General features: G+C 36.4%; 1 protein-coding gene across 3 annotated transcripts in view; it reads left to right on the top strand.

The window, feature by feature from the left end:
* The window catches only part of tcerg1l (transcription elongation regulator 1 like), a 117,282-nt gene that overhangs the window by 14,276 nt on the left and 75,453 nt on the right, over positions 1 to 27,553 (top strand). For all 3 annotated transcript variants that reach the window (XM_073815023.1, XM_073815024.1, XM_065262807.2), the window contains exon 5: positions 14,740 to 14,907. In XM_073815023.1, the coding sequence (XP_073671124.1) occupies positions 14,740 to 14,907 (168 nt within the window). The remainder of the gene's footprint in view (positions 1 to 14,739; positions 14,908 to 27,553) is intronic.

The raw sequence follows: 27,553 nt of genomic DNA, 5'->3' as shown, positions 1-27,553 counted from the left end.
GTCTAGTTTATAGACAAAAATAATTACAATTTAAGTGAATTTTGCTTAAAACAAGAAAAAATATCTGCTAAATCAAGCAAAATCTTCTTACATCATTGACAGATATTTTTGCTTGTTTTAAGCACAAATTCACTTAAATTTGATATTTTTTGTCTATTAACAAGACTTATTTTCTTGGGTCGTTTTGCTCATCAAGAAAAAACATCTTAAATTAAGAATTTTTAGCCGTGTAGGTGCTATAATCATAGAAATCATCACAAATGTTTTACGATGGCCATCTTTCGTCAGGGACAGCTGGAAATTGTGCGGTGTAAACCCGGATTTAGAATAAGAAAGTTTTGGAAGAATTTTTAAATCAATGTGATTTCTGTATTCATCTTTAATAAGCTTAGCATGACATCAAATTGAAGCAGCTCAAACATTTTGAAACATCTTAGTGTTAAATACCCTCAGCACACAGCAAAGCATTCAAGAATGACTGAGAACTTGAAAAGCAGACTTCAGTGTCCAGGAATCAGTGCTTGAGTGATATAGAAAGGCTGAAAAGTTATTTTAACAAAGTCATTTTCACGGGTGCGAGCTGTTGATGAGCGTTTGCAGAGGCAGTAATTGGTGCCAGAGGGTGTGCGGTATACTCAAAATCGAAGACTGTACGGAAGTCCAATTTGCGTCCACGCCTTCTTCCCGGAGGAAATTTCTAGGCATCTGCAAATGCACTGGCAGCACAGGTCAACAGCAGTTTAAGAGCTTTTCTCCCAAGTAACAGCTTACTTTATTAGAAGCGCTAGACTTTCTTCTGATAAAATTGGTGTGGCGCTCACAGCAATTGCTTGTGAAAAAACAAGATAGAGTGTCGCTGAAGTCACATGAGTCTTTTTTCTTGTTCGCAAGGCTGTTGACATGTGTCGTACAAACTGTGGTGTTTCATTCAACTTTGTTTGATATTAAGAAGATGAAATTAACCCACCATTGATTGTTCATTTACTGACTGATGCATGCTTGCACACAAAACTGTCAAACATTATCTGACAATCTAAATTTTTAATTAAAGGAATATTCCATTTTCTTAAAAGAAAAATTCAGATAATTTACTCACCACCATGTCATCCAAAATGTTGATGTCTTTCTTTGTTCAGTCGAGAAGAAATTATGTTTTTTGAGGAAAACATTCCAGGATTTTTCTCATTTTAATGGACTTTAATAGAGCCCAACACTTATCACTTAACTCAACACGTAACAGTTTTTTTCAACGGAGTTTCGAAAGACTATAAACGATCCCAAACGAGGCATAAGGGTCTTATCTAGTAACACGATTGTCATTTTTGTCAATAAAAATAACAAATATACACTTTTAAAGCACAACTTCTCGTTTAAATCCGGTCGTGATGGGCCAACGTGACCCCACGCAATACGTCATGACGTCAAGAGGTCACAGAGGACGAACGCGAAACTCCGCCCCAGTGTTTTTACAAGTTTTGAGAAAGAGGACCGTTCCTACGTTGTTGTATGTCAACTGATACTAATTAATGTCTTTGTGTCAGTTTATTGTTTACAATGGTCCGCAAATGTGCGTTTTATATATGTAACACGTGACCTCCCTACGTCACTACGCATTTACGTTAGGTCGCGCCCGATCGGATTTAGACGAGAAGTTGTGCTTTAAAAGTGTATATTTGTTATTTTTATTGTCAAAAATGACAATCGTTTTGCTAGATAAGACCCTTATGCCTCGTTTGGGATCGTTTATAGTCTTACGAAACTCCGTTGAAAAAAAACTGTTACGTGTTGAGTTAAGTGTTAGTTGTTGGGCTCTATTAAAGTCTATTAAAATTAGAAAAATCCTGCAATGTTTTCCTCAAAAAACATAATTTCTTTTCGACTGAACAAAGAAAGACATCAACATTTTGGATGACATGTTGGTGAGTAAATTATCTGGATTATTATTTTTAAGAAAATTTAATATTCTTTTTATTATAAAAAATGTGATTAAATTTTAACATACTAAAATGTAAACATACAAAAATTTTATGATGTATTTATAAATTGATTTAAAACATGTTGTCAGTCTACATACAGTAGTAAACTAGCAAACCCCATTTTAATTTAAAGAGGACATATCAGTCAGAATATGACTTTTTCCTTGTTTAGAGCTATAATTGGGTCCTCAGTGCTTATGTCAACCTAGAAAATGTGAAAAAGATCAACCCAGTAACTTAATTTTAGTAAACCATTCTCTGCAAGCATGTGAAAAAAATATAGGTCATTAAAGTTTGTCTCCCCTTGTGATGTCAGAAGGGGATAATACCGCCCCATAATCTGCACTATCCAACCACGGCACTGCCATTTGTGCAGAGATCAGCTCATTTGCATTTTAAAGGATACACCCAAAACTGGCACATTTTTGATCACACCTATAAAGTGGCAATTTTAACATGCTGTAATAAATAATCTATATGATATTTTGAGCTAAAATTTCACATACGTACTCTAGAGGCACCAAAGATTGATTTTACTGTACATCTTAAAAAAGTCTTGTGAAATGTCCCCTTTAAGTGTGGGGTTTGTCTAATCTTAAAACTATATTCAGTTTTATGTTTAAGGGACTTATTAGCAAGTATACTATCAGTGATATATGTTGATATGAACTGTGTCTGTGTTTTTAGCTGCATTGTAACTCAGATCATACGATGTGAGTCATAAGTACTGCTTCAAATGCTTCAACTAAGAGCTTATATTAGCATTTGAAGTGCTAGTTATAGTAACAGATTTCATCATTTTATTTCATGTTGCGTTGTGAATTTTGGTATTTTTCTTCCTGGGTAAACTGCAGAGTCTACTATGAATGAGTTGCTTCTCTTCTGCATTCAGAATTGTGATCAAGGGTGTCGGGTTTATTCAAAAAGAATCGGTAAACCTGATCTGTCGTTTATAAATCTGATAAAACTAAAGACGCTTTGAATGTATGAAGGATGTAATAATACTCTGTAGGTACTCATGATTAACATTAGATAAGCAGAAACAGCATGTGAGCTTTAATTAAAATGTGTGGGGCGGCACAGTGGCTCAGTGGGTAACACTGATGCCTCACGGCAAAGAAGGTGGGGGGTTTACATATTGCAGACTTACAATAAACACATTTCTTTTTACAGCATGTATTAATTTAATTTATAAATACATTAAAAAATGTATCTTAAATGTTTAAAGATAAGCATGTAAAATAACCTGCAGTTTTATGTTCCAAACAGAGTTGGCGACAGAGAGGCAAATATTATGGACACAATTTGTTTTTAAAGGACAAGTTCAGTATTTTACACTTAAAGCCCTGTTTTCAGATTGTTTATGGTGAAATAGAACGGTTTTGACTGAAATTTCGACATATGCGGCTGCCCCGAGAATTTTTGGGTGTTTGTGTTTCAGCTCATACCTTTACAATGGGTTTAATGGTGCACTGGAACAATCCTTCCTAAAATGCATTAAACTTTCGTTTACAAAGACATGAAACTCACCGAGTGGTCAGGGGTGTTCACTGGTATGCTTACACAAAAATCGCTGCAAAATACGCATTTCAACAGGTTTTATTGTAGTTTTTGCCAACTCCATTGACTTGTATTAGTTGTGCTGTGAGGTACGGTATTACTCCGCGCCGGGAACTTTGTTTCTATTCTTGCATTTGGCAATGGCGGATTAGCGCCACCACCTGGGCTGGAGTGTCTATTATTCAAGCTCTAAGCGGAAGAATGTACGGGTGTGAGGCGTTTGGAAAAATAGGTCCACAAGTTAACAAACGAATGCTAAAACAGCTGTTGGAAAGCATCTTTTGCAGCGATTTTTGTGTGAGCATATCAGTGAACACCCCTGACCACTCGGTGAGTTTCATGTCTTTGTAAACAAAAGTTTAATGCATTTTAGAAAGGATTGTTCCAGTGCACCATTAAACCCATTGTAGAGGTGTGAGATGAAACACAAACATCCGAAAATTCTCAGGGCAGCCGCATGTGTCGAAATTTCAGTCAAAACCGTTCTATTTCACCAAAAACAATCTTTAAACAGGGCTTTAAGTGTAAAATACCGAACTTGTCCTTTAACAATCGTACATTTTGGAATGATTTACTTTGTACGAATTCATATAAATAAGCCAATTTGTTAAATACGTACGCATTCCAATGAGATCAGAATAGGATTGCAGCTTTTTTTTATTTTTCATTATCCTGTTGCAAACTGATGTTAAGATATAGATACTTATTGTAAAGTGGTACAGTTTAATATCTTTACTTCCATAAAAACATTGGGTCTCGTTCACTAAGCATGCTTAAGCACCAATTTGTGCGTGAGATGTGCGTACAGATGTTTTCACGAATAAATCGTGATTCAACAAAAATGTTCGTATTAAAATGTCTTCTAAATGTACGCAAAAAAAAAATCTAACCTAAAACCACTCATATGCAATAATCACGTACACTATAATCAAACACTAGGCTATAATTATAATGTGTATGATAATGTTCATATATAAAATGTACATGATTGTATTTGATATTGTAATATTTTCTGTATTATATATTATTAATTCAATTCAAACGGCGTAGGGGCTGTTCACATGTAATGCAAGTATCACACAGTGATGTGGTTTAAATCAGTTTGGTTCCAGACAGGCTAACTATTGCGGCATAAGTATGTTACCCACAGATTTAGCAAATTGGGGGACCAATGCTAAGGTATCTATGGTATCTATGGGTCCTCATGTATTAAACATGATCTATATTATTATTATTATCGTATACATTATAGTATAAATTATTATAGCCTACTTTTTTTCTACACATGTAAAGAAGCTGAACGTAATGACAAATCTTCACTTTTAAGACTCACTTTTTAAGTCCCTTTATAAAAGCGTCTGCTTAATGCCTAATGTAAACATCATGTAAATGTAATGAGTAGTCCAAACTTCAATCACTTGATCTCCTGTCTTTATTATTTTAGATGCAGATGCGCATCTCTGTCATATTAATTAAATGCCATATTTGTTAACACATCCAATACTTATTTAATGTTACACCTGTCGGTGAACAGCACTAGCTTCCTTCAGTGACAGCAAAACCTCCCAAATTAAAAATGCAAAGCAAAACTAATAAATAAATATAATCATGGATTTCTTTTCCAGCTCTTTTGCTTCTATGACAAACTGCTCTAAAATATTCTGCGCAAAACCCTTATATGGAGCTGGTTTGGGCGTGTTTTATGCAAATTACCAACCTCGTGCACGCCGCCGCTCATGTAGACAACTTCAAATTCACTAACGTAAGAACAAGTATAAGAACAAACTCATGTACGTACGCATGGTTGTGAATTAGGCGGAACGTTTTTGTGAGAAGTTCAAGTTTAAATATGAAAAACGTACGCAATATTTGTGAATGAGACCCAATGTGCCAACAAGCCAGAAAAGGACAACATGCATCTGTGATATCATGAAAAAAGCAAATCGATAACTAAAGCCAACAATTTCCTGAGATTCAGGCATTCTTCATCTACACAGCACAAAATCCGCCTCTGGCCATAAGTTTTCAGGTCCAACATTAACAGTGTGTTCTCCACGTCCAAGGAAGGACATAGGAAAAATGTCCAACGGGAAATGGGAGCTGTAATAGTCCAGATGTTTCCACCTTCAGTGCAATTTTGTCCCTCATGATCATTAAACTTCATCTTAACAAGGGACGCATCCTTGTGTGAGCTACTTATCGATCCAAAAGACAACTTTTGCCTTGTCATGCTCAGATAAAACAATATTCTATGCGGTTTTATTTTGTCATGTGTTCGTCTTTTTTGATTCACGTCATTGCAGGAATCAATAAGTGTTTTTATAAGGTTGGGCCGAGTTCAATCGCGTGCTGTCTCTGCGGGACATTCTAGCCTCTGTGTCGAGGAAAGGTTATAACACACAGAGAAAATTGATAAAACTGTCAGGAAGAAAACAATGGGGCTGTAGTAACTTAGGAACAGAGCTAGAAGTTCAGCATTAGATTTCATGTTATTAAATTTGTAACAGTAAATGAAAGAGAAATTAACACAGCTTTAAGCAACATGCACATTTAGCTCAAATACCCTAAATAACAGATCAATTATAACCATATTATCCCTGTGCTTCACCCAACAGGGTAAACAGACTGGTTGAGTTATTTTCCAACACCTGCATTCACAACCATACTGTTGGTCTTGATTTCTTTCTAAACCCTTGTTTACACCCCAAGGTTAGCAGTAAGGATGAAAATAACAAGGAACGTAGTTTGTGATGCTTTAATGAAGTCTGTTTTATCCCACCAAGCAATTTGGGTTTAAAAGACGTCTAATCTCACAAGTTATTTTGGCAAAATCACATGTAACCAAATTCAAGTTTATTTTGCCTAGAAGTGTGTTACTCATTGCTGGACTGTATCGGGTCTATAGCTAACCTAGATGGTTATTGTTTGCTAGTCCTTCTTTCTCAAGATACTGAAATATACTGTAAGCTTACCGAACGTGTATTTTAATAGTGTTTTGTCTGCACCGGTGGTCAAATGCAAGAACAATTTGAAACCATTAATAAAACCAAATGTCATGAAAGTAATTATTGTAAGGAGTTAAGGTCTCCTTCACTCTCCATTTAATCTCATTGCCGTCTGAGAACCAATTAAGATATCAAAGCGGTCTTATTCATAAGTTGTTTTTCTTATGGGAACGCCAACAAAATAATAATCGCAAATAAAAACACTGAAACCTGTTTTGAATAAGAAACAGTTCTGGATTCCCATTCCTAATCAGCAGTACTTTCGAACACCGGATACGTTTTGAAAGGCGAGAAGTGTTGTTTTAGGGTGAACTAGTGCAAGTTTTATTTTAGCCCACTTATTGCTGTTCATTTATCATCTAATAGGTGGAAACATTTTGAGATGCTACCTGAGGGCTTTCTGGAGACTGTTGAGTGCCTTTTGAGTTTCTGTAGTGCAGTTTCTAGGCCAAAAGGCAAGCTACCATTCGTCTGCTTCACAGACCTAGCTACTGCAAAATCAAATTTTTCATCTTCATGAATTTTAGCCCAGTATTATTGACAGGACCTAATGGGACGTGAAAAGTCACTGCGGTTGCCTTGTCAAGATATACGCAGCTTCTGGAAAATTGAGTTTAAAAGTTGAGCAGGCGATTTAGACGTGAGCACTGAAGTGTTTGCTGGGTCTGCCTTGACTGGATTTCACTAAAGCTCCTGTGGGAACTTTAATGGGACCTTAAACACCTCCACGTTGAAGATTTTTATGAATACTTTGTCTGCCACATAAATTTATAACCAAGACAAAAAATATTAAAATACAATACATTATATAAAATATGAATTCTTATATTTCGAGTTCATTAATAGTTCAGACAGAATCATAACTGGCTCTGGTCTGAGGGGGGCAATGCCCCCCTGCTCCCCCCCAAACTCCACCTATGTCTGAAATCTTCATGTATTTTTATACTAAAAATTCACAATAAACCATCCATTATAGCACATTTTGTATTAATAAAGGAAGTGGACTTTTGTTTGAATATTAATAAAAGAAATGAAATTCTGGATTTTCTATATTTATTATACATACATTTTCTATATGTATTATACCATTTATTTGGTATAATACAAAGTGTTTGTGTTGTATATGGTTCAAAAAACATTATTTTCCATATACCATATATTATTTTTGCTCTATACATTAGTTAAAGGAATATTAAATTTTCTTAAAAGAAAAATCCAGATAATTTACTCACCACCATGTCATCCAAAATGTTGATGTCTTTCTTTGTTCAGACGAGAAAAAATTATGTTTTTTGAGGAAAACATTGCAGGATTTTTCTCATTTTAATGGACTTTAATAGAGCCCAACACTTAACACTTAACTCAACACTTAACAGTTTTTTCAACGGAGTTTCAAAGGACTATAAACGATCCCAAACGAGGCATAAGGGTCTTATCTAGCAAAACGATTGTCATCAACCCTCTGCTTTCCAAAAAAAAAAAAAAAGTTTCAAACTTACTAGTTCTCTTTTTATCACCTCTCAAATATGTGTAGGTAAAAGCTGAGATAATTCCATTTCTGTGAAGGGCTTTTTATAGAGATCAGATTCAGAGCGATCCTCAAAACATACACGGACATTCAGCTCCTTAACCTAGGGCAATACTTCCGGAAGAGCACCAACTGGTGGATAATAGTGGTATTGTGGAAAGCCGGAAATACTCGTCATTGGCAGGGAAGCGTTTTCTCTTAATTGACGAGTTATCTCGTCAATGGCGGGGAAAGAGTTGAGAGAGCTATAAAATGAATAAACAGAGCATTTGATGATCTTGCAGGAAATTGATGACAAATGTTTTAATTTATTTGAAAATAAAAAAAAAAATTATTGCAAACCTGGCATTTCGAAACAGGAGCAAAGTTTTAAAAAGCAGGAGTTAATGTCTCCATTTGTTTTCAATTTAATCCCATTCATGTCTACAAGAGAACAGATTGAGATATCAGAACTTATTCATTGTGAGAACGCCAATTATTTCTAATACGTAAGGAATAATTGACGACGGGTCGTTGAATTATTCAAAACTAATGCACACCCAAGATGGTAATGCGGCACACTGTGAGTGTGCATTATTTTCAAATAATTCAAAGGACCAAAGTCAATTATTCCTCTTATACAACAATTACCACAAACATTGTTCTGGTGGTTATTTTAAGACATTTGACAGGTCAGGTACGCATTTTACAGAAATTAATCAACACCCGTCGAACATTTCTCAACCAATCCAGATTAGTCTTGTGGTATAAATTTGAATAAATCACTGCAAGACATTTTGCGTTGTATGCAAATCTATAATGCAGTGATACATAATATCATTACTTATATATTGTCACTGCACCGTGTGTTCCCACAGGGCTAGTTTTCAGCTCAATCATTTAATACTTTTTTAAAGCCTCTTTTTAAAGCTGATTCTGTGAAACCACTTTTACAAACAAAGGCATTTAGCATTATAATCCAGCTTTGTGTTAGAGGAGGAGCCCTGGAGAGGATACTATAATTAAGCACAAGAACTTTCCAAGGAGAAGAAATTAAGTAGGAAGTTTATTAGCCAAATAAGTGCAAGGCGAGGACAGTGGGCGTACGAGAGAGAGGGGACATTGACACAGAGCCTCTTTGTGAAACAAAATGATAGTTTGAAGGACACTTAAGTGGCCGAAAGGTTCATAAGTGCTCTGCACTTGCCATTTCAGCATCACAGCAGGATGGACAGTTTCTACATTTAGCCTAACCTTACCCTTAATCCTTTCTACACAATTACCCTAAAACAAAACCCCCCTGAGAGAGGAGGAGATACACACACTTAAAGATCAACACACACATATAAAGAGAAGTGTTTCTTTACCCAGATTAAATTCCCTTTAAACACACTTTCACACTATATTTATATGTATAAGTGAGCCTGTAGCTTAGTTGGTAGATCATTCTGTTAGCAACGCAAAAGGTTGTGGATTCAATGCCACAATGATAAAATGAATGAAAAGCTTGAATGCGTTGGATACAAGTGGCTTTGGGTAAAAGTGTACAAAGTAGATATAAAATATTTTGGAATAGATTTGAATGCTGCATTTGCGAAAACTAACCATACTATATTTGGGTATATGGCTGAGACGTCACAAACAGTGGCTCAAGTAACTTGTGAAGGCATGAATTGTAAGGCCTTGTTTTGGACAGGTTTGGAGGACACTCTTAGGAGCACAGCAATAATTGCTTCCCTAGAGACTCAGCAATGGCCTCTTTGTTGCAGCCGTTGACTGCTGTTGTATTTATAGTGTTTCTCTCTGTTTGTCAAACCTGTCAGCAAACAACACCTGGCAATGAGAAAAACAAAGGCTGTTTTTTTACATATCACAACCGTTTTTTAAACGACATGTTTCTTTTGAGGACTTACCTAAGTTGAAGTCACATGAAGCGCTTACTCTCAGGAGAAGCCCTCGGCGGATGTATAATTCAAGGTTTCTATTTCATGTCATGTCCGCGGAGAGCGTCTCCTGATGAAAGATGCATTGTTTATGCAATCTACGCCCCTGTCACTTCATCTCCGGCGGCTAGGTGTTTAAGTGGATCTGTTAGACCAACATTTATCTTCACTATCAAGCTAAAGGTTGGTAAAGTTTAACCAAGAGTCCCCTATACCATTTGCTTTCCCGGTCAGAAGATGAAGCGTGTCCCCCGATCCCTCTGTTTTGTATTCGGTGCTGTGACAGTGTCGGTAAGACACTAAACTGGAGCGGCTCCATATGATATATTCCCCGGTGGCCTGATTTTTAGTGCAGTTTGTGTGCATACTAACTGCTGTGGTTCTCTCGAATTCGCCCACTCAGTATCATTAGATAAGTATTTGAGCTGCTCAGCGTGTAGGAAAACCCTGTCTGCTCACTCCAAAAATCCCTTTAAGGTTTAGCTAAATAGCATTTCCTTCGCTAAGAGGCGGCAGGCTCTCAAAACAGTTGAGATAAGATAAACATATGCGTGTTGGCTCACCCAGATCTCAACAGAGGTTAATAATGAGTGATTATTTATGGTGATTATGGTGAATAGCAGGGGACTATTTTCAGAGTAATATCACTACACCGGTGCAGCCATGTAACAGCAGCAAATTCCTTGATTTTTACACCAGAATGAGAGTATATTTCCTAGCCATATCTGCCTAGAAAATCACAACTTTTAATTTTCCTTTGGTCTTAGTACACAATGTAACTACCGAAGAGTCAAGTTTTAAATAAAAAAAATATTGAAACTTTTTGGGTATATTTTAGCACGATGCTAATGGTCTAATCAGATTCAATGGATTATGCTAAGCTATGCTAAAAGTGCTAGCGCCAGACCCAGAGATTGGCTGAATGGATTCCAAAATGGTAACAATCAAATGTTTAATTCTAGGGGAGCTGGAAAATGAGCATACTTTCAAAAAAGTGGAGTGTCCCTTTAACATTTTGCATGAACTATCCATTTAAAGGTCATGAATTTAATTAATACATGTATTTACTTGAAATCGAACCCATGCACTTCATGTTGCTTTGCCAGTTAAAGGATTAGTCAATTTTCTTAATTAAAAACAAAAAAAATCCAGATAATTTACTCACCACCATGTCATCCAAAATGTTGATGTCTTTCTTTGTTCAGTCGAGAAGAAATTATGTTTCTTGGGGAAAACATTCCAGGATTTTTCTTATTTTAATGGACTTTAATGGAACCCAACACTTAACACTTAACAGTTTCTTTCAATGGAGTTTCAAAAGACTCTAAACGATCCCAAACGAGGCATAAGGGTCTTATCTAGAAAAATAAAAAATATGTACTTTTAAACCATAACTTCTCATCTATCTCCGGTCCTGGGAAGCGCCAACGTCGGAACGGTCCTCTTTCTCCACACTTGTAAGCAATGGGGCATAGTTTCGCATTCGTCTCCGGTGACCTCTTGACGTGATGACGTATTGCGTGAGGTCGCGCTGGCACATCACAGGACCGGAGACCGGAGTCTTTTAAAACTCTGTTAAAAAAATAAAATTAAGTGTTGAGTTAAGTGTTAAGTGTTGGGGTCCATTAAAGTCCATTAAAATGAGAAAAATCCTGGAATATTTTCCTCAAAAAACATAATTTCTTCTGAACCAAGAAAAACATCAACATTTTGAATGACATGGTGGTGAGTAAATTATCTGGATTTTTTTAAGAAAGTGAACTTGTCCTTTAAGCTACTTTGCAAATCGAAGAAGAATCCAGCTCGAGTCCGAGTCAAGATCAACACCAGAGATTGAGTGTCGAGTCTAAGTTAAGACCGAGACCAAATAAAGCTGGATGTGGACTCGACACTCGATCTATGGTCTTGTTCTTGACTCGGACTTGACTACAGCATTGCATTTTACATCATGGTGCTTGCAAAACCAAGGCCATGGGTTCAATTTACAGGGTAAATGCATATGGATTAAATATTCAGCTTAAGAAACTATAACCTGGTTTAAATAAAAGTGTTGCTGAATGCAGGGGTCTCATTTATAAAATGCTGCGTAAAAACCATCCTACATTTAATCTTATGATCAAAAATGCGTACTTGTGATACATAAACCGAACGTACACGCAGAAAACGTGCGTACCCCTTTCTTTCAGATGTGAAATTTATAAATCCCAAATGATCTTGAACTTGTGCGCAGCTGAGCAGTTTCAGATCTCCGCCTTTAAATGATGCCTAATTAATGTCATAGACATAAAAAAAGAGCGTCTGTCAATGTTTTAACCCTTTTCAAGCAGCAAGAATGGCTTTTATTTCCAAAAACCTGCAGCAATCAGACAAGCAAAAGTGCGTACGTCTGCTCAGACCCTGACGTGGCACTAAGCACTTTTCCACATCAAAGACAGTTTTTATAAATATGAACTTTGCCGTAGTTTTGCATACGAACACTTAACAATCAAATCTGTGTATACGCACACACGCTTTATAAAAACACTAGCAGTGACATAGATTTTAATATGATATACCATAAAGTATTTTGGTATTGCAATTAAACTTATATTTCAATAATAAAATAGCATGTAAAAAACAAGAACTTATCTCTTATAAAGGAAAACAAATGTGTTTCCCATATTTCCATTTAAAAACATTGTGGTGGGTCCTTAGATTATACTTTTTCAAACGTGTCACAAAATGCATACTGTACAATAAATACAAATGCAGTCTGCACTGCAAAAAATGACTTTCTTACTTAGTATTTTTGTCTAGTTTTCAGTAGAAATATTTAAAAATTCTTAAGTTAGGATGCTTTTTCTTGAAGAGTAAAATTACCTAAGAAAATAAGTCTAGTTTTTAGACAAAAAATATAAAATTTAAAGCAACACCAAAGAGTATTTTTTACCTTAAAATAACGTTTCCAAAAAAGTTTCAGTCGTTCATCCACTCGAAAAAGGGTGAGTGACACTTTCACATTCGCTCTGCAGCCCTCTATTGGCCAAAACCGCACTAAAGAAGTTCCCAACCGTCGGGTCGCGGCCCTGTAGTTCGAGTGAAAACTACAAAAACTTGCTTTACGGCAGACCTACAATCCAATCAGAGCCAGCTATGCTGCAGTATTTACGACAGTGGTAATGGACAATTCCGCTTCTAACCTGTAGGGGGAGCAAAGAGCAAAACACTTAATTTAAGTAAGATATTCTCACACCATTGGCACCCCAATGCATCTTGATTGAAGAATTTTTAGATATTTCTACTGAAAACAAGACAAAAGTACTAAATTATGCTGTGTTGTTTACACCAGCCGCGGTATGGGCAGCAAAAATGCGCTATTCGCGCAAAGATGGACACTTGAACATTTGAGTTCACTCGCTTCATTCGCGCGTGGAATTCTAGTCATTCAAGAAATTCACGCGGAAATTGGCGTCATGGGAGGGGCTTCTGCGACTCCGCGGAGACTCCGCCACTCCGCTCGCTTCCTGTAATCACGTCACTATTACAGCAAGGTCCTGATTGGTTCACGCGGCGAGGAAATCCACCGAGTTTAGATTTTTCAACTCACGCGTTTCCCGCGGCAACGCTCCTTTTGCGCGGAATGCGCCGCACCTTCCGCGCATTCCCCGCCATCCATGCCACAGGATAATAATCCGCGTGTAATCGCACCTTTGCATTAACTTAACATTTAAATCACCCGCGCTTGCCGCCTCTACCGTGGCTGGTGTAAACGCAGCATATGAAGCATAAGTCTGAATACAGGTGACATTGCACTTATGTAAACTTTTAAAACATTTCTACTCGCATGTCATGTTGGCATACAGTATAGTAGATATCATGTGTCTGGTGTGCATGTTCACAAACTAATAAAACAACGAGTGAAAGGCAAAAGCCCATGAAAACATATTTGGCAGCCAATTTAAGCCAATAAGAAAGAATGCCTACGCTTGGAATCCGCTGGGAAGAATGCACATATGTTCAATTCTCTGGATGCATGAGATGGCATCATAAGAATTTGTTTCTAATCGCTTCTTGGGCATATTAGGATGCTAATTGTTTTCCATAAACATGAGATATAATTTTAGCATTTTATTGTCATTTGAATCAACTATGTTGCGGTTTTCTTCCATAAACGAGAAGAAAATTGCCAGGAGAAAATGCCTGCTTTTTAAAACTTCGGGCTGGTAATTTCATTCCTATCCAAATAATTATCTCTGGAGTTTATGTAGAGGAATTAAGGTTGTTTTGACCGCTGCTATGTGCAGTAGGACTGCTATTGGATGGTTTGCTGGTAATGAGCATTTAAACATTTGGCACAAGGATGGACTGAAATTACAGTAACTATCGCCATGTATGGTACAAGTTTTGTAAATGATAACACCCTGTAATTGCCATCTGAATGCATGTGTTTTACCGCGATGTGCATATTTATGCAAAGTCTGTACACTTTTACATTTAAAGATTTTGCATTGTTTATTAAGTTGATATGGGGTATTGTAGCATGCCGCTAATGTTTAACAATATCTAAACAGCTTTCCTTTAGCAGTAACTTGCCTGCCATGGAGAGAATTCCTCAAAAAAATTATCAGGATTTTTTTTTGCTCAGGTTTAAGTACAACTTTCAAAATAGACATTTATGGGCACATTTTGGCAGAGAAAGGGCAGCAGTTAGAGTATTATGTTGAAGGTTTGTCTTTGACAGTAATGTTTTCTCTGTCTCTGTAATCCAGGTTGTCCTGTGGCCATCAAACGAGGAAGGTCTAAAGGAATTACACTCGCAGCCATGATGGCGATGGAATCTGACTTGGCTCAGGGACCACATGCGTCTTCTGCCCATCCCCTCCGCCTGCTCTCACTATCACCGCTCAAACTTCCCTTCCTGACAGCACCTCACACAGGTAAAATGCTTCATTACTGTCCTTGTGCTAAAAGAAAAACACGGATGGTTCATCAAAAGCCACCCATGCCCCAAAGGATTCAATTCTGCCCGTTTGTCTAACGTCACACTGGTTTTGATGAGAATTTAATTTCAGTACAAAATCTTCCAGCCTGGGTTACAACCAACCTGCTTTCATGGGGATTTTTTGTCTGACCCACTTGATCTGATTGTGTTTGGCTTTGTAATGAAGAACTGCTTTCTCTGAAAGCTTCTGATGTTATAATTGGTGCATATACCTGGCAGGGTGTGCATTGTTTTATTTCGCTTTCAATGCAAGCATGTTTTTAAAGAGAGGTTGTACAGGAAATGAACCAGCTAGCACAATTTTGTTTTTAATAGGTGAAAAGGTTGATTAGATTTTACCCTACAGCCCAAATATGAAAGATGTTTGGGACCCACAGTGGTTAACATAATATTGGCCCTGTACACACTGCAGCTACATTTGGTGTTTAATCCTATTCTGTGCATACAGAGTTGACTAATAAAGAGTGACAACCGGATTCAACTAGCGGATTATCTCCCGCAAAATGCAGGACATTTACAGAAGCACTAGTTTAACTATTTCCCCGCCAATGAGAAGTTATTTCCTCAATTAAGAGAAAACATTTGCATTAAAAAAGTGTTTCTGACGAATTTTTATGTTAATCTGCAATACCGCGATCACCCAATGGATGGCACACTTCCCAAATTTGTTAAAAAATTGAAGCCAAACGTTATTAACTAATTTTAAGCAGCCTTACAAACATCTACAACACACAATTCTTCTTTAGTTAATTAAAATAGCAGACAGTAATGCTATAATTATTATTTAGTTTAAAACAGCGAATGCTAACCATGCCAGAAGGCGGAGCATTGCTATGGTTACCTCTGTGTCAATTATTACAGTTTCTGTAGTGATTCTGGTGGTTCGTGGTAGAATTGCAGGGGGTTTGTGAGTTGATAAAATATAAATAATTATTTACAATTATATCATAATATATAGGCAAAGCAAGGCAAGTTTATTTGTATAGCACATTTCATACACAGAGGTCATTCAAAGTGCTTAAAGGACAAGTGCGGTATTTTAGACTTAAAGCCCTGTTTTCAGATTGTTTATGGTCAAATAGAATGGTTTTGACTGAAATTTCGACATTTTCGGCTGCCCTGAGAATTTTCGCTTGTTTGTGTTTCAGCTCAGACCTCTACAATGGGTTTAATGGTGCACTGGAACAATCCTTCCAAAAATGCATTAAACTTTCGTTTAAAAAGACGTGAAACTCACCGAGTGGTCAGGGGTGTTCACTGGTATGCTCACACAAAAATCGCTCCAAAAGACGCATTCCAACAGGTTTTATCGTAGTTTTTACCAACTCCATTGACTGTATTAGACGTCCTGTGAGGTACCGTATTACTCTGCGCCGGGAACTTTGTTTCTATTCTTGCAATTGGCAAAGGCGGATTAGCGCCACCACCTGGGCTGGAGTGTTTATTATTCAAGCTCTAAGCGGAAGAATGTACGGGTGTGAGGCGTTTGGGGAAATAGGTCCACAAGTTAACAACGAATGCTAAAACAGCTGTTGGAAAGCATCTTTTGCAACGATTTTTGTGTGAGCATATCAGTGAACATCCCTGACCACTCGGTGAGTTTCTCGTCTTTGTAAACGAAAGTTTAATGCATTTTAGGAAGGATTGTTCCAGTGCACCATTAATCCCATTGTAGAGGTCTGAGCTGAAACACAAACACGCGAAAATTCTCAGGGCAGCCGAAAATGTCGAAATTTCAGTCAAAACCATTCTATTTTTACCATAAACAATCTGAAAACAGGGCTTTAAGTCTAAAATACCGAACTTGTCCTTTAACATAGAGATGAGAAAACAAAAAATCAAAGATACATGGATTTAAAATATCAATTAAAAGAAATAAATATGTTTAAAATATATAAATAAAACACATTTGTTAGTTAAATCTGCCAATATATCAGAAAACTAAGAACTTATGCAAACGAACAGATATGTTTTATGTACCAATAAAAGAAAATTACCAGATCCAAAAACAGGTAATAATAACAATAACTATGTAAAGTACTACTGATAAACCCTTTATATATATATACATATACATATACACAGTCTTGTTCAAAATAATAGCAGTACAATGTGACTAACCAGAATAATCAAGGTTTTTAGTATATTTTTTTATTGCTACGTGGCAAACAAGTTACCAGTAGGTTCAGTAGATTCTCAGAAAACAAATGAGACCCAGCATTCATGATATGCACGCTCTTAAGGCTGTGCAATTGGGCAATTAGTTGAATTAGTTGAAAGGGGTGTGTTCAAAAAAAATAGCAGTGTGGCATTCAATCACTGAGGTCATCAATTTTGTGAAGAAACAGGTGTGAATCAGGTGGCCCCTGTGGAGGCTAACCTCTAAGCCTTAGCATGGATGGCATGGTGTTCTCAACGCGTAGCAGAAAGAAGTCCAGACTCTTTAGCTCTCTTTGGGTGGTGTTCCCGTTTATTATAAATATATCAAAAGAGATACCATAAAATCATTCTTTGCCCAGTGTTGATTGATAAAGTGCTGTTGTGCTGATAAATAAATTGTTGTGGCAGACTCACGGCTACGGTAAGAACCGTGTGTTCCCCACCATCCACACCTTTCTCACTAATTACCACACCTGTAGATATATCTACTTGCCAGTGACGTGATACACCCAGTGCAATACTCCCCCTAGTGACCAAAATAAGCAATAACTAAACCAAACTAAGGGTGAATATAAATGGCTCCTACAGCCCCTATTTAAGGATGAAGCCAACACTTGTTGAACATGCATTTGAAAGCTGAGGAAAATGGGTCGTTCAAGACATTGTTCAGAAGAACAGCGTACTTTGATTAAAAAGTTGATTGGAGAGGGGAAAACCTATAAAGAGGTGCAAAAAATGATAGACTGTTCAGCTAAAATGATCTGCAATGCCTTAAAATGGAGAGCAAAACCAGAGAGACGTGGAAGAAAACGGAAGACAACCATCAAAATGGATAGAAGAATAACCAGAATGGCAAAGGCTCAGCCAATGATCACCTCCAGGATGATCAAAGACAGTCTGGAGTTACCTGTAAGTACTGTGACAGTTAGAAGACGTCTGTGTGAAGCTAATCTATTTTCAAGAATCCCCCGCAAAGTCCCTCTGTTAAAAAAAGGCATGTGCAGAAGAGGTTACAATTTGCCAAAGAACACATCAACTGGCCTAAAGATAAATGGAGGAACATTTTGTGGACTGATGAGAGTAAAATTGTTCTTTTTGGGTCCAAGGGCCACAGGCAGTTTGTGAGACGACCCCCAAACTCTGAATTCAAGCCACAGTACACAGTGAAGCATGGAGGTGCAAGCATTATGATATGGGCATGTTTCTCCTACTATGGTGTTGGGCCTATTTATCGCACACCAGGGATCATGGATCAGTTTGCATATGTTAAAATACTTGAAGAGGTCATGTTGCCCTATGCTGAAGAGGACATGCCCTTGAAATGGTTGTTTCAACAAGACAATGACCCAAAACACACTAGTAAACGGGCAAAGTCTTGGTTCCAAACCAACAAAATTAATGTTATGGAGTGGCCAGCCCAATCTCCAGACCTTAATCCAATTGAGAACTTGTGGGGTGATATCAAAAATGCTGTTTCTGAAGCAAAACCAAGAAATGTGAATGAATTGTGGAATGTTGTTAAAGAATCATGGAGTGGAATAACAGCTGAGAGGTGCCACAAGTTGGTTGACTCCATGCCACACAGATGTCAAGCAGTTTTAAAAAACTGTGGTCATACAACTAAATATTAGTTTAGTGAATCACAGGATTGCTAAATCCCAGAAAAAAAAATGTTTGTACAAAATAGTTTTGAGTTTGTACAGTCTAAGGTAGACACTGCTATTTTTTTGAACACACCCCTTTCAACTAATTGCCCAATTGCACAGCCTTAAGAGCGTGCATATCATGAATGCTGGGTCTCATTTGTTTTCTGAGAATCTACTGAACCTACTGGTAACTTGTTTGCCACGTAGCAATAAAAAATATACTAAAAACCTTGATTATTCTGGTTAGTCACATTGTACTGCTATTATTTTGAACAAGACTGTATATATATATATATATATATATATATATATATATATATATATATATATATATATATATATAAAGGGTTTATCAGTAGTACTTTACATAGTTATTGTTATTATTACCTGTTTTTGGATCTGGTAATTTTCTTTTATTGGTACATAAAACATATCTGTTCGTTTGCACAAGTTCTTAGTTTTCTGAGTTCTTAGTTTTCTTCACCATCGGCATATCGGCAACAGCACGAGAAAGGCCGATACTGATTGTTTATTAATTTACCGCTTAAAGGCAATGAGTTGCATGTTTGTTGCATAATCCAGCATTTTTAACAATAATTATCAAAATAATTAAATACTTCCCAAAACATAATAAGTTGTATAAATTATAGTTTGTCAGACGTACGATGAGGGAAAAATAATAAATCACGTAGTTAATCATGCAAGATTAGTCATTCACGTGATCCATGCGGTCTAGAGTATTTTTGGAAAATGTCGGCGGCCTGTGCTTTCTTCAAAATCTCGGATGAACACCAAAAAAAAAAATCGCCATTTGCAACGAGTGTTCTGCAGAAATATCAACAGGAGGTAGTTTTGTATACAAGTGTTTAATATTGGCATCAGTATCAGTCGTCTGTTTATATCGGTATTGGCCCAAAAAAAAAAAACAAATCCTATCGCGATTAATCCTTGCCCAGCACTAATCTCAGGGGGTAATTTAAGAAATAACTTAGGGTCAGAGGGGTTCGGCTGACACAACAGTTTAAAAACCCCTGATTTAGGCAATTCACTCCTGCATTTAAATAAGATGTCACTCCTGAATCTTTGCAGTGTGTATGTGGGCCATTGCTCATAGCATAATTTACATATTGTATGGATGTAGAAATATTGCCAATGGTAAATAAATAAATGTACTGACTGAAGGAAAATGTATTCTTACAGTGTTTTGAAATGTTTTGTTTACACATACAAAATATGTTAATTTAATAGACAACTGCTTTATAAATATTGCCGTTTCATGTGCATTTGTTTGCATATTAAAAATATTAACACTAATACCTAAAGAGAAAATATACCGGTCTAATATAATGTATTTACTTTGACTGTACATTTATAATAAATTAGCTGTGTCTGGTACTTGTGTAACAATCCAAAAAGAAAGTTACAGCGTACAGTTCTTTAATGCAGACACATGAGGAAATTCGAGACCGTTATGGTTGATGGTTTGGAGTCGGACTTCCCCAAGCAATTACAAGCAGTGTTGGTGTATTGAGTACCTGTTTGCTTCTGCACTTTCTGTTGCTCTCGGCCTGATGCTCACGTTTCTCTTAATGGTGTAAGAGTTTTACTTTGCTATATCAAGGGTCTGTGCATTATTACTGAGTTTAAAGTATGGTCATTCATTTGGGAAAACAGATGAAACATATCCTTATATTTTCAATTCTTTCTCTATTTCCCTGTCTTTTTCTGCATCATGCATATTGATTAACCATTTCCTTCCTTTGGTGCCCAGTGAACATTTGAAGTCAGGCAGGTTGATCGCCCGAGGTAAAGAACATGCTATGTGTACGTGTGCAAATCTATATACTTTATCAGAAAATGTACGTTTTGACTGCCGGTCCTGTATGTGGTATGTAGGCGTGAGGGATGAATTCTCTCCTGTGAATCAATAGAGATGCTGCTGGGTTGTCAAACATATAGCTGGCAGGATCCCTGGATTTATTTCCTTTTAGGCAGACTTCAAAAACAACATTAAAGCCAGCGGGCCGGCAAATCATAAAGGGGTTTTTAATTTAGCTGAAACGATGTATGTGCATTTGCCTGATGGAAACTGGATCTCTCATCATCTTGGGAACACAAAGAATCAGCTCGCTGTGTTTGATGCTTGTTATTTGTTTAGATTGTAATCTTATTGTAGAAGCGGGGAACAACTGTTTTGTGTTACGGTTTGTTTAAGGGAAGAGTACATAAGAGTTTTCAATTATTCAATATTAAAAGGTTTGTGGCTTTTATTTCTATATTATTTATGGACTTTATTGAAAGATAATTTACATTTTTTATTTGTTTTTCCTGCTCATGTCTGTTTAAAACAGTGAAAGTACGGCAGATGGAAAGATGAGAAACCACGTTCTTATGGTAATTGTTGGTTACAAAAGGATTTTAGAAACATATAAAAGTTGGTCAGTTTTTGTTTTGCTTTTTGGTAATACAGACTTAAATAAGTAAATTGGTGTTTTTAAAAACATTGGATCTTGCCATTGACTGTACATCAGAAACTCATCACCTACAGCGCAGGTAAAGAAAACACTCTAGCTCTTAATGCGTACGCGTTTACGTCACAGGCATGTGACAGTTTGGGTAAATAACAATTATTTCCATACGTCGGACCTTCAAGTTGCCATAGCAGCTTTGATAAATATACAAGTCTTTCCAGCAGTTATACGAAGTATTCACAGCTAGTATTACTGAACAGAGAAGGTGCATTAATTTCCTCCATCAAATTGTTGATGTGCCAATTCGTCAGAGGCAAACCAGACGGCTTTGGACGAGACCCGGGAGAACAAGGAAGAAGGTTGTACGCAGGCGCAGGGACTTGGTGTTGTTGTGTGTCAGTGCTTCACATTGCCACCTAGCCGCCTGGAGTGCATACCAGAGCCGGCACCAGACCATAACTAACAGGGGGGCACTTGGCTTCCAACGGGGGGCACGCAATAGCAACAATAACTTGCAAAAACAAGACATTAAAACAACAAATACAGTGCAAGCACACACTCATACAACTGGTACAGACTGTCAGCTCATTTCCCGTATAAAGTGCAAAAGACCACAAACTATGCGCAAAACTATTGAACTTCGACAGCGGCGTGAGCGCAAGCTAAGCTCCGCTGAGCTCGTGCTTTGCTCGACGCAACAACAAACCGCCCTCGTGCGGTGCAAGCCATTGAAATGAATGGGTTTCATAGCGCAGCGCACACCGCGTCCTAGCTTTAAAAAAGCCGCTTTACCATAATCACGTCGTAATGCTGTTAACGGTCTATAGCCACACTTCACATTTAAGCTTACGTTATTTAAAACAACGCTAACTTACCTTTAAAATAGCTGAAGATGGCGTGTACGAACATAAACTTCCTTAAAACAGTGTCCTGTAGATTTGTAAATTCCACCTCGACCTCTAATCTCTGAGTTTGAGCCAGTCTGTGTTTGCATGAAGATGAAGCAGGCGGTGCTGGTTCGTTCTAAATGTTCTAATATCCATATTTTACACGATCCATAAAATGCAGCGAAAAAACACGTTGCTAGTATCAAGTCACAAATATGCTAAAGACGTAAGACGAGTGAGACGCGGCAATACATCCAATCAGAGAAACTGGTCTATTTTAATTAAAGAAAACATATATCAACTATATTTTCCTCATTTGATTACATTACAAGTCATGAAGCATTCAATGTTTAATTTATTTTAAATATTCTTGATATGTATTAAATTAATAAAAAACTTTGTAGGGGGGCACAACAACCTGTTTGGGGGGGGGGCACTGCCCGCGAATGCCCCCCCTTGGTGCCGGCCCTGGTGCATACTATATTGAATATCACACAATTTTGCGTCACCATACCCACGCAGATTTTTCCCTTAAAACACTCGTATAAACACGGAATTAAAAGGAATAACGCAACGCCACGTTTTCTTTTCAGATCGTTTCCGTGTAAACATAGCCTTAGTTAACTACATAAGTTGACATGTTTGTATATATATATATATATATATATATATATATATATATATATATATATATTAGGGGTTGAACGACTTCAAATTATTTAAAGTCGACTGTTATGACATCAAAGTCGAGTCAACGTCGACTAGTCGTTGATGTCAATCATACAAAACACAAGAGATGGGACTGCTTTGCAACATGCCACAATTTATTAGCAGAACATTAATACAGATGCTGATTATACAGCTTATGTTGCAACTTAAATTAAAAAAATTATACAGCTCATATGTTGCAACTTAACGTAACAATGCAACACTTAGTCCAGTTTCAGAGCATTTTTTAATCGATGCATGACGGCATAACAATGCTAAAATTATACAGCTCCTATGTTGCAACTTAATGTTAACTAGGGATGGCGAAAACTAAAAATTTTCTTGACCGGCCACCGAGCCTCATTAGCTGGTTTAAAATATGCTACGCTGTTTGAAATAACAGCCATTTCGAGCCGCGCCTGCAATTTCGCAACTCTGTCGCATCTCTCTGCGCTCTGCCTCCGGCTCACAAACAAACACACTTTTTTAAATCCCCTACAGCGTGGAACATGAGTCCCAAAAACGCGGCGCCGAATCGGAGGACAAATGGCTGCTTAGTTTCGAAATAGTTTAGGTACAAGGTCGTTTGTGAAGCTCATTTGAAAATTGCCGCGGCTCATTTAAAAAAAATGACAGCTCCGAAGAGACTGCGCTTTAGTTTGAGGTAGTGCTGCTAACAATAATAAAGACAGAGGATGATCATCATCACCTTATCTGTTACCACTGAAATGTAGATGTCATGTATTTCCAAATCTAAACCCATCTTATGCGAAAAGTTGCCTAATAGACTGCAACACGATAAAACGGGCACCTTCAGAATGCGTAAAAGACACACCGGCTAAGGCAGGTCTGAAAGCCCTTGTCTGCTCTAGAAATACAGCAAATATATTTAATGCAAATGTATGAGGCATATAGACCTACGTTTTATTCATTTATGATGAGGTGCGTTCTAGTTAACAATGCAATGCAAGTGAACGAGCCTTGCCGGCGCCTTCATGCACGGACCGGTTATTAAATTCTCTGCTATATTTGCTTTTTATTAATTAAATACATGCAATTGGTTGATGAAACATTTATTAAAATTAAGATACAATTTATACAAAACGAAATTCATTTAAAAGAAATGCTTTCTACAAAGCAAAACTTAATTAAGTGGTAAAAATAATGTCTGAGGATTTACAGAAACAAATCTTACTCTGCACTTAACTGTTAGCCTAAAAGACATAATGTTAATAATTTGGAACACAACCAGGAGAGACTTTAATTTTAATTATTTTATTGCTGTATTTTATTTACTATTCGAATAAAGGAATTTATCTATTATTAATTTATTTTTAAAAATAGCCTCAAGCATTTACTTTTCGCAAACCTTGTGAGCGTGCGAAACCAAATACAGTGACCTCGCGCCAAATGTTTTTTATTGGTTTATTAAGTACAAACAGGCAAGTTATGAAAAACTGAGTGTGAGGGATTTTTTCACTTCACACAAAAAGATCTTGGAAAGAAATAGATGACTAGCTGTAGTAGCGTTTAGTCCACTGTCTGTGTGATCAACGCGACTAGTCGACCTCAGGCTTAAAGCGTCACGACATGGCATTAAGGTCGACTAGTCGACTAGTCGACTAGTTGGTTCAACCCCTAATATATATATATATATATATATATATATATATATATATATATATATATATATATATATATATATTGTATTTAAAACTTTAACAATACAAAACTTTTACAATAAAGTTGAATTGAATAAAATCAGTTAACACATTACCTACATGAACTAACAAGGAGCAATATAGTTTTACAGCATTTACACATTTTTGTTAATATTAGTTAATACTATTAACAAAAATATTATGTGTATATATTTTTGTTAATAGTATTAACCTGGGGGGATGTGGGGGTCCCGGACCTCCTCTAAGCCTTGAGGGACCCCCTACTATATAAAGCACAAAAATATAAATAAGGGTGTCCCCTGTTTTTTATTAAAATTAAAATACCACATGAATTAAAAAAAATTATGCTGCGCTGCCACAACGTGATATATTATTTAAAAAAAATCTGAAATAAATGTAAACTCTCAATGCGCCTCATGCTAATTTCTTGAGGAATTGACGGATTGTTCAATTTAGATTTAGGATTAGGGGCTTTTAAAAAAATTCTCAAACTATTATTTCACACTAATTTGATGGGTAAAAATGTTTAATTTAAGGGTTTTGGGGGTTTATTTTGTTAAAACGTTGCTGTTGGTGCAGCATCACATTTTACTTTGCAAAATCATGGCAACCCTATAATGACTGGGGGGGCTTTGGGACCCCCATAATCTTTTACATAATTCGAACACTGATTATTCATCCACAACAGGTCAGTAATATTTTGACAATAATACAGTGTCTTTCCTTCATCCTGCCTCTTTACTAAAACAGCCTTCAAGGTAAGTGCATGGCTATAAAGCATTCAAACGTTGCCTACATAGGCAGCTCACTAGATTTAAAAACCGAGCCAATTTAAAGTCATTCAGGATTGTTTCCATTTTTCATGAGCAGATGTTTACATTATATTAGTGTCATGGCATCTTAGCTCTCTCTGGCTTTGGGTTTATCATGCTCTCTGTGAGGTGCCAACACTGTGGGAAGCCCCTTTAATGTCAATAGTGGCGGCTCTGAGCTCCCTTCAAACGCCTGAATTATGTCCTACACGTGTGTTGAGAGATTAGCTTTTAAAGGAATGCCCTGAATGTGTTTGGAAGATGACATTGTTGAAAAACTGGTTTCTTCCTGCAAATAAACGATAAAGAAATATAATTGTACTTAGTCACCGTATGGCAAACGTATCTGACATTCAGCAGCACACTTCGCTGCGTTTGTGTGTTTGTGTATGTTTGTGTGTGTAGTGACATTTCAAAACAGCATGTGTTCTGTAATACTGAATTTGATAATTTAATTGTAACGAATCACAAAACAACACAAACAGCGTCAAAGAAATCCAAGAGGAAAGTGGGCTATAATAATGTTCCTAATTTATTATTTTGTTTTCATCCGTGAAATGTCAGCTTAACATTGTGAAAGAGAGGCAATTCCTTTGATTTCCAATATTGTGCTATTTGCAGAATGTGTGTAAATAGAAATCTGATAGAAATGTATGCGGAATTGTGTCTTAAAAATGAGCAAATGCAGAAATTTTGTATAGTTTTGCCATGGGCCGGTTACATTTTCTGTGGCCGGTTGCATAAACATAGCCGTGACGTTAAGACTGTGTCTTAAGAATGATTCTGACTAACAAACAATTAGTTTGGGCTAATCAGTCTTATTATTTGGATTTAAATTAGACCAATCTACCTTTCTATGTAATATACTTAAAACAGTTATGATCAGTCTTGAAGAAAAAAAAATCATGACTAACTTTTAAGACTAGTCTTTAAGTTTTATGCAACCGGCCACTGTAATACTGTTTGCAAGGTATGAGCTGGTTTACACAAAATTAATTAAATCATTAAGTCATGTAATTTACATTTAATATATATTACAAAAATACATTTTTGAAAGAAAATTATAATTTAAAGGCTTTATTGTCACCCAGCATACATTTTGTATGTTGCTTAAAATAAAATGTGTTGTCCAGTTAAAAAAAATTTGTTTGTATACGTCTGAAAATAACACATTTTAGTGTTGCAATTGCAAAACCGCAATACCATGAAACTGTGGTATTTTTGCTTAAGGTTATCATACCGACCCATGCCTAGTTATGATATATATGATATATAATCTATACAATTGTTATAACTGCATGCATTTAGGGTAATGTTATCTAGCGTTACAAAATGATGTTGGGTTTAATGGAGGTTCAGTTAACTCATTCCCAGCCAGCCTTTATTGAAAAGTTGTTTGCTAGCATTTTTTTTGTGATTTTCACAAAAGTTTCACAAAATGTCTTCCAGGAAAAATGTTCTTCTAAAAATATATAAACATACAAATATATCAAATGAAAGAACAGACCCTCTGCTTTCAAACAAACAAACAGGAAAAAATTTTTTTCATCTTGTCTATATGTTTTTCTCAGTTTATAAACTAAATAAATATGGGTGTTTTTCTTCTTCTTCAAAAAAAAAGTTTAGCAAAAAGCTTAAATAATTGTATTTTTATGAAGGAATTTTATTAGAGATCAGCTTCAGAACGATTATCAAAACATACACAGAGTGTAAAATAGTAATAAATATTACTATATTTTACTACAGAGTGTAATAAATATTTTTTGCTTCAGTTTTTTATAAAATTGGGTAATCAAGGTATTACAGATAACCATAAAAACTCATCAGAAACACGTTTTTTTTTTTCATGCAAATGTTTTCTCTTAATTGACAAGAAAACTCGTCAATGGCGGGAAAAGAGTTAAAAAAGTTACATTTTTAGTAATGCCTATATGCGACCCTGCCTGTGAAAACTCTGTTAAAGTTATTTGTTAAGATTTACTGTTTTCTACGTAAATTATCCTACATAATGTAAAGAACATTTTGTGAAAATATATCTATTAAAGCAATAGCCGTCATTTCACCATATACGTTAACTATGGTTAAAAATGGATGTCTGCATTCTTTTTTGTCTAAAGTGATTTTTATTGGTTTACCTCATCAGCTGCGTGAAGCAGAGTCCATAACCTCAAGTGTAGATGGCTTTGCTTTTGTAACGAAGGGCTGCTTACACAAA

Source organism: Paramisgurnus dabryanus, chromosome 1 (assembly GCF_030506205.2).
Source record: "Paramisgurnus dabryanus chromosome 1, PD_genome_1.1, whole genome shotgun sequence".
NCBI classification, from domain to species: domain Eukaryota; kingdom Metazoa; phylum Chordata; class Actinopteri; order Cypriniformes; family Cobitidae; genus Paramisgurnus; species Paramisgurnus dabryanus.
This window is presented reverse-complemented; position numbering and strand designations above follow the sequence as displayed.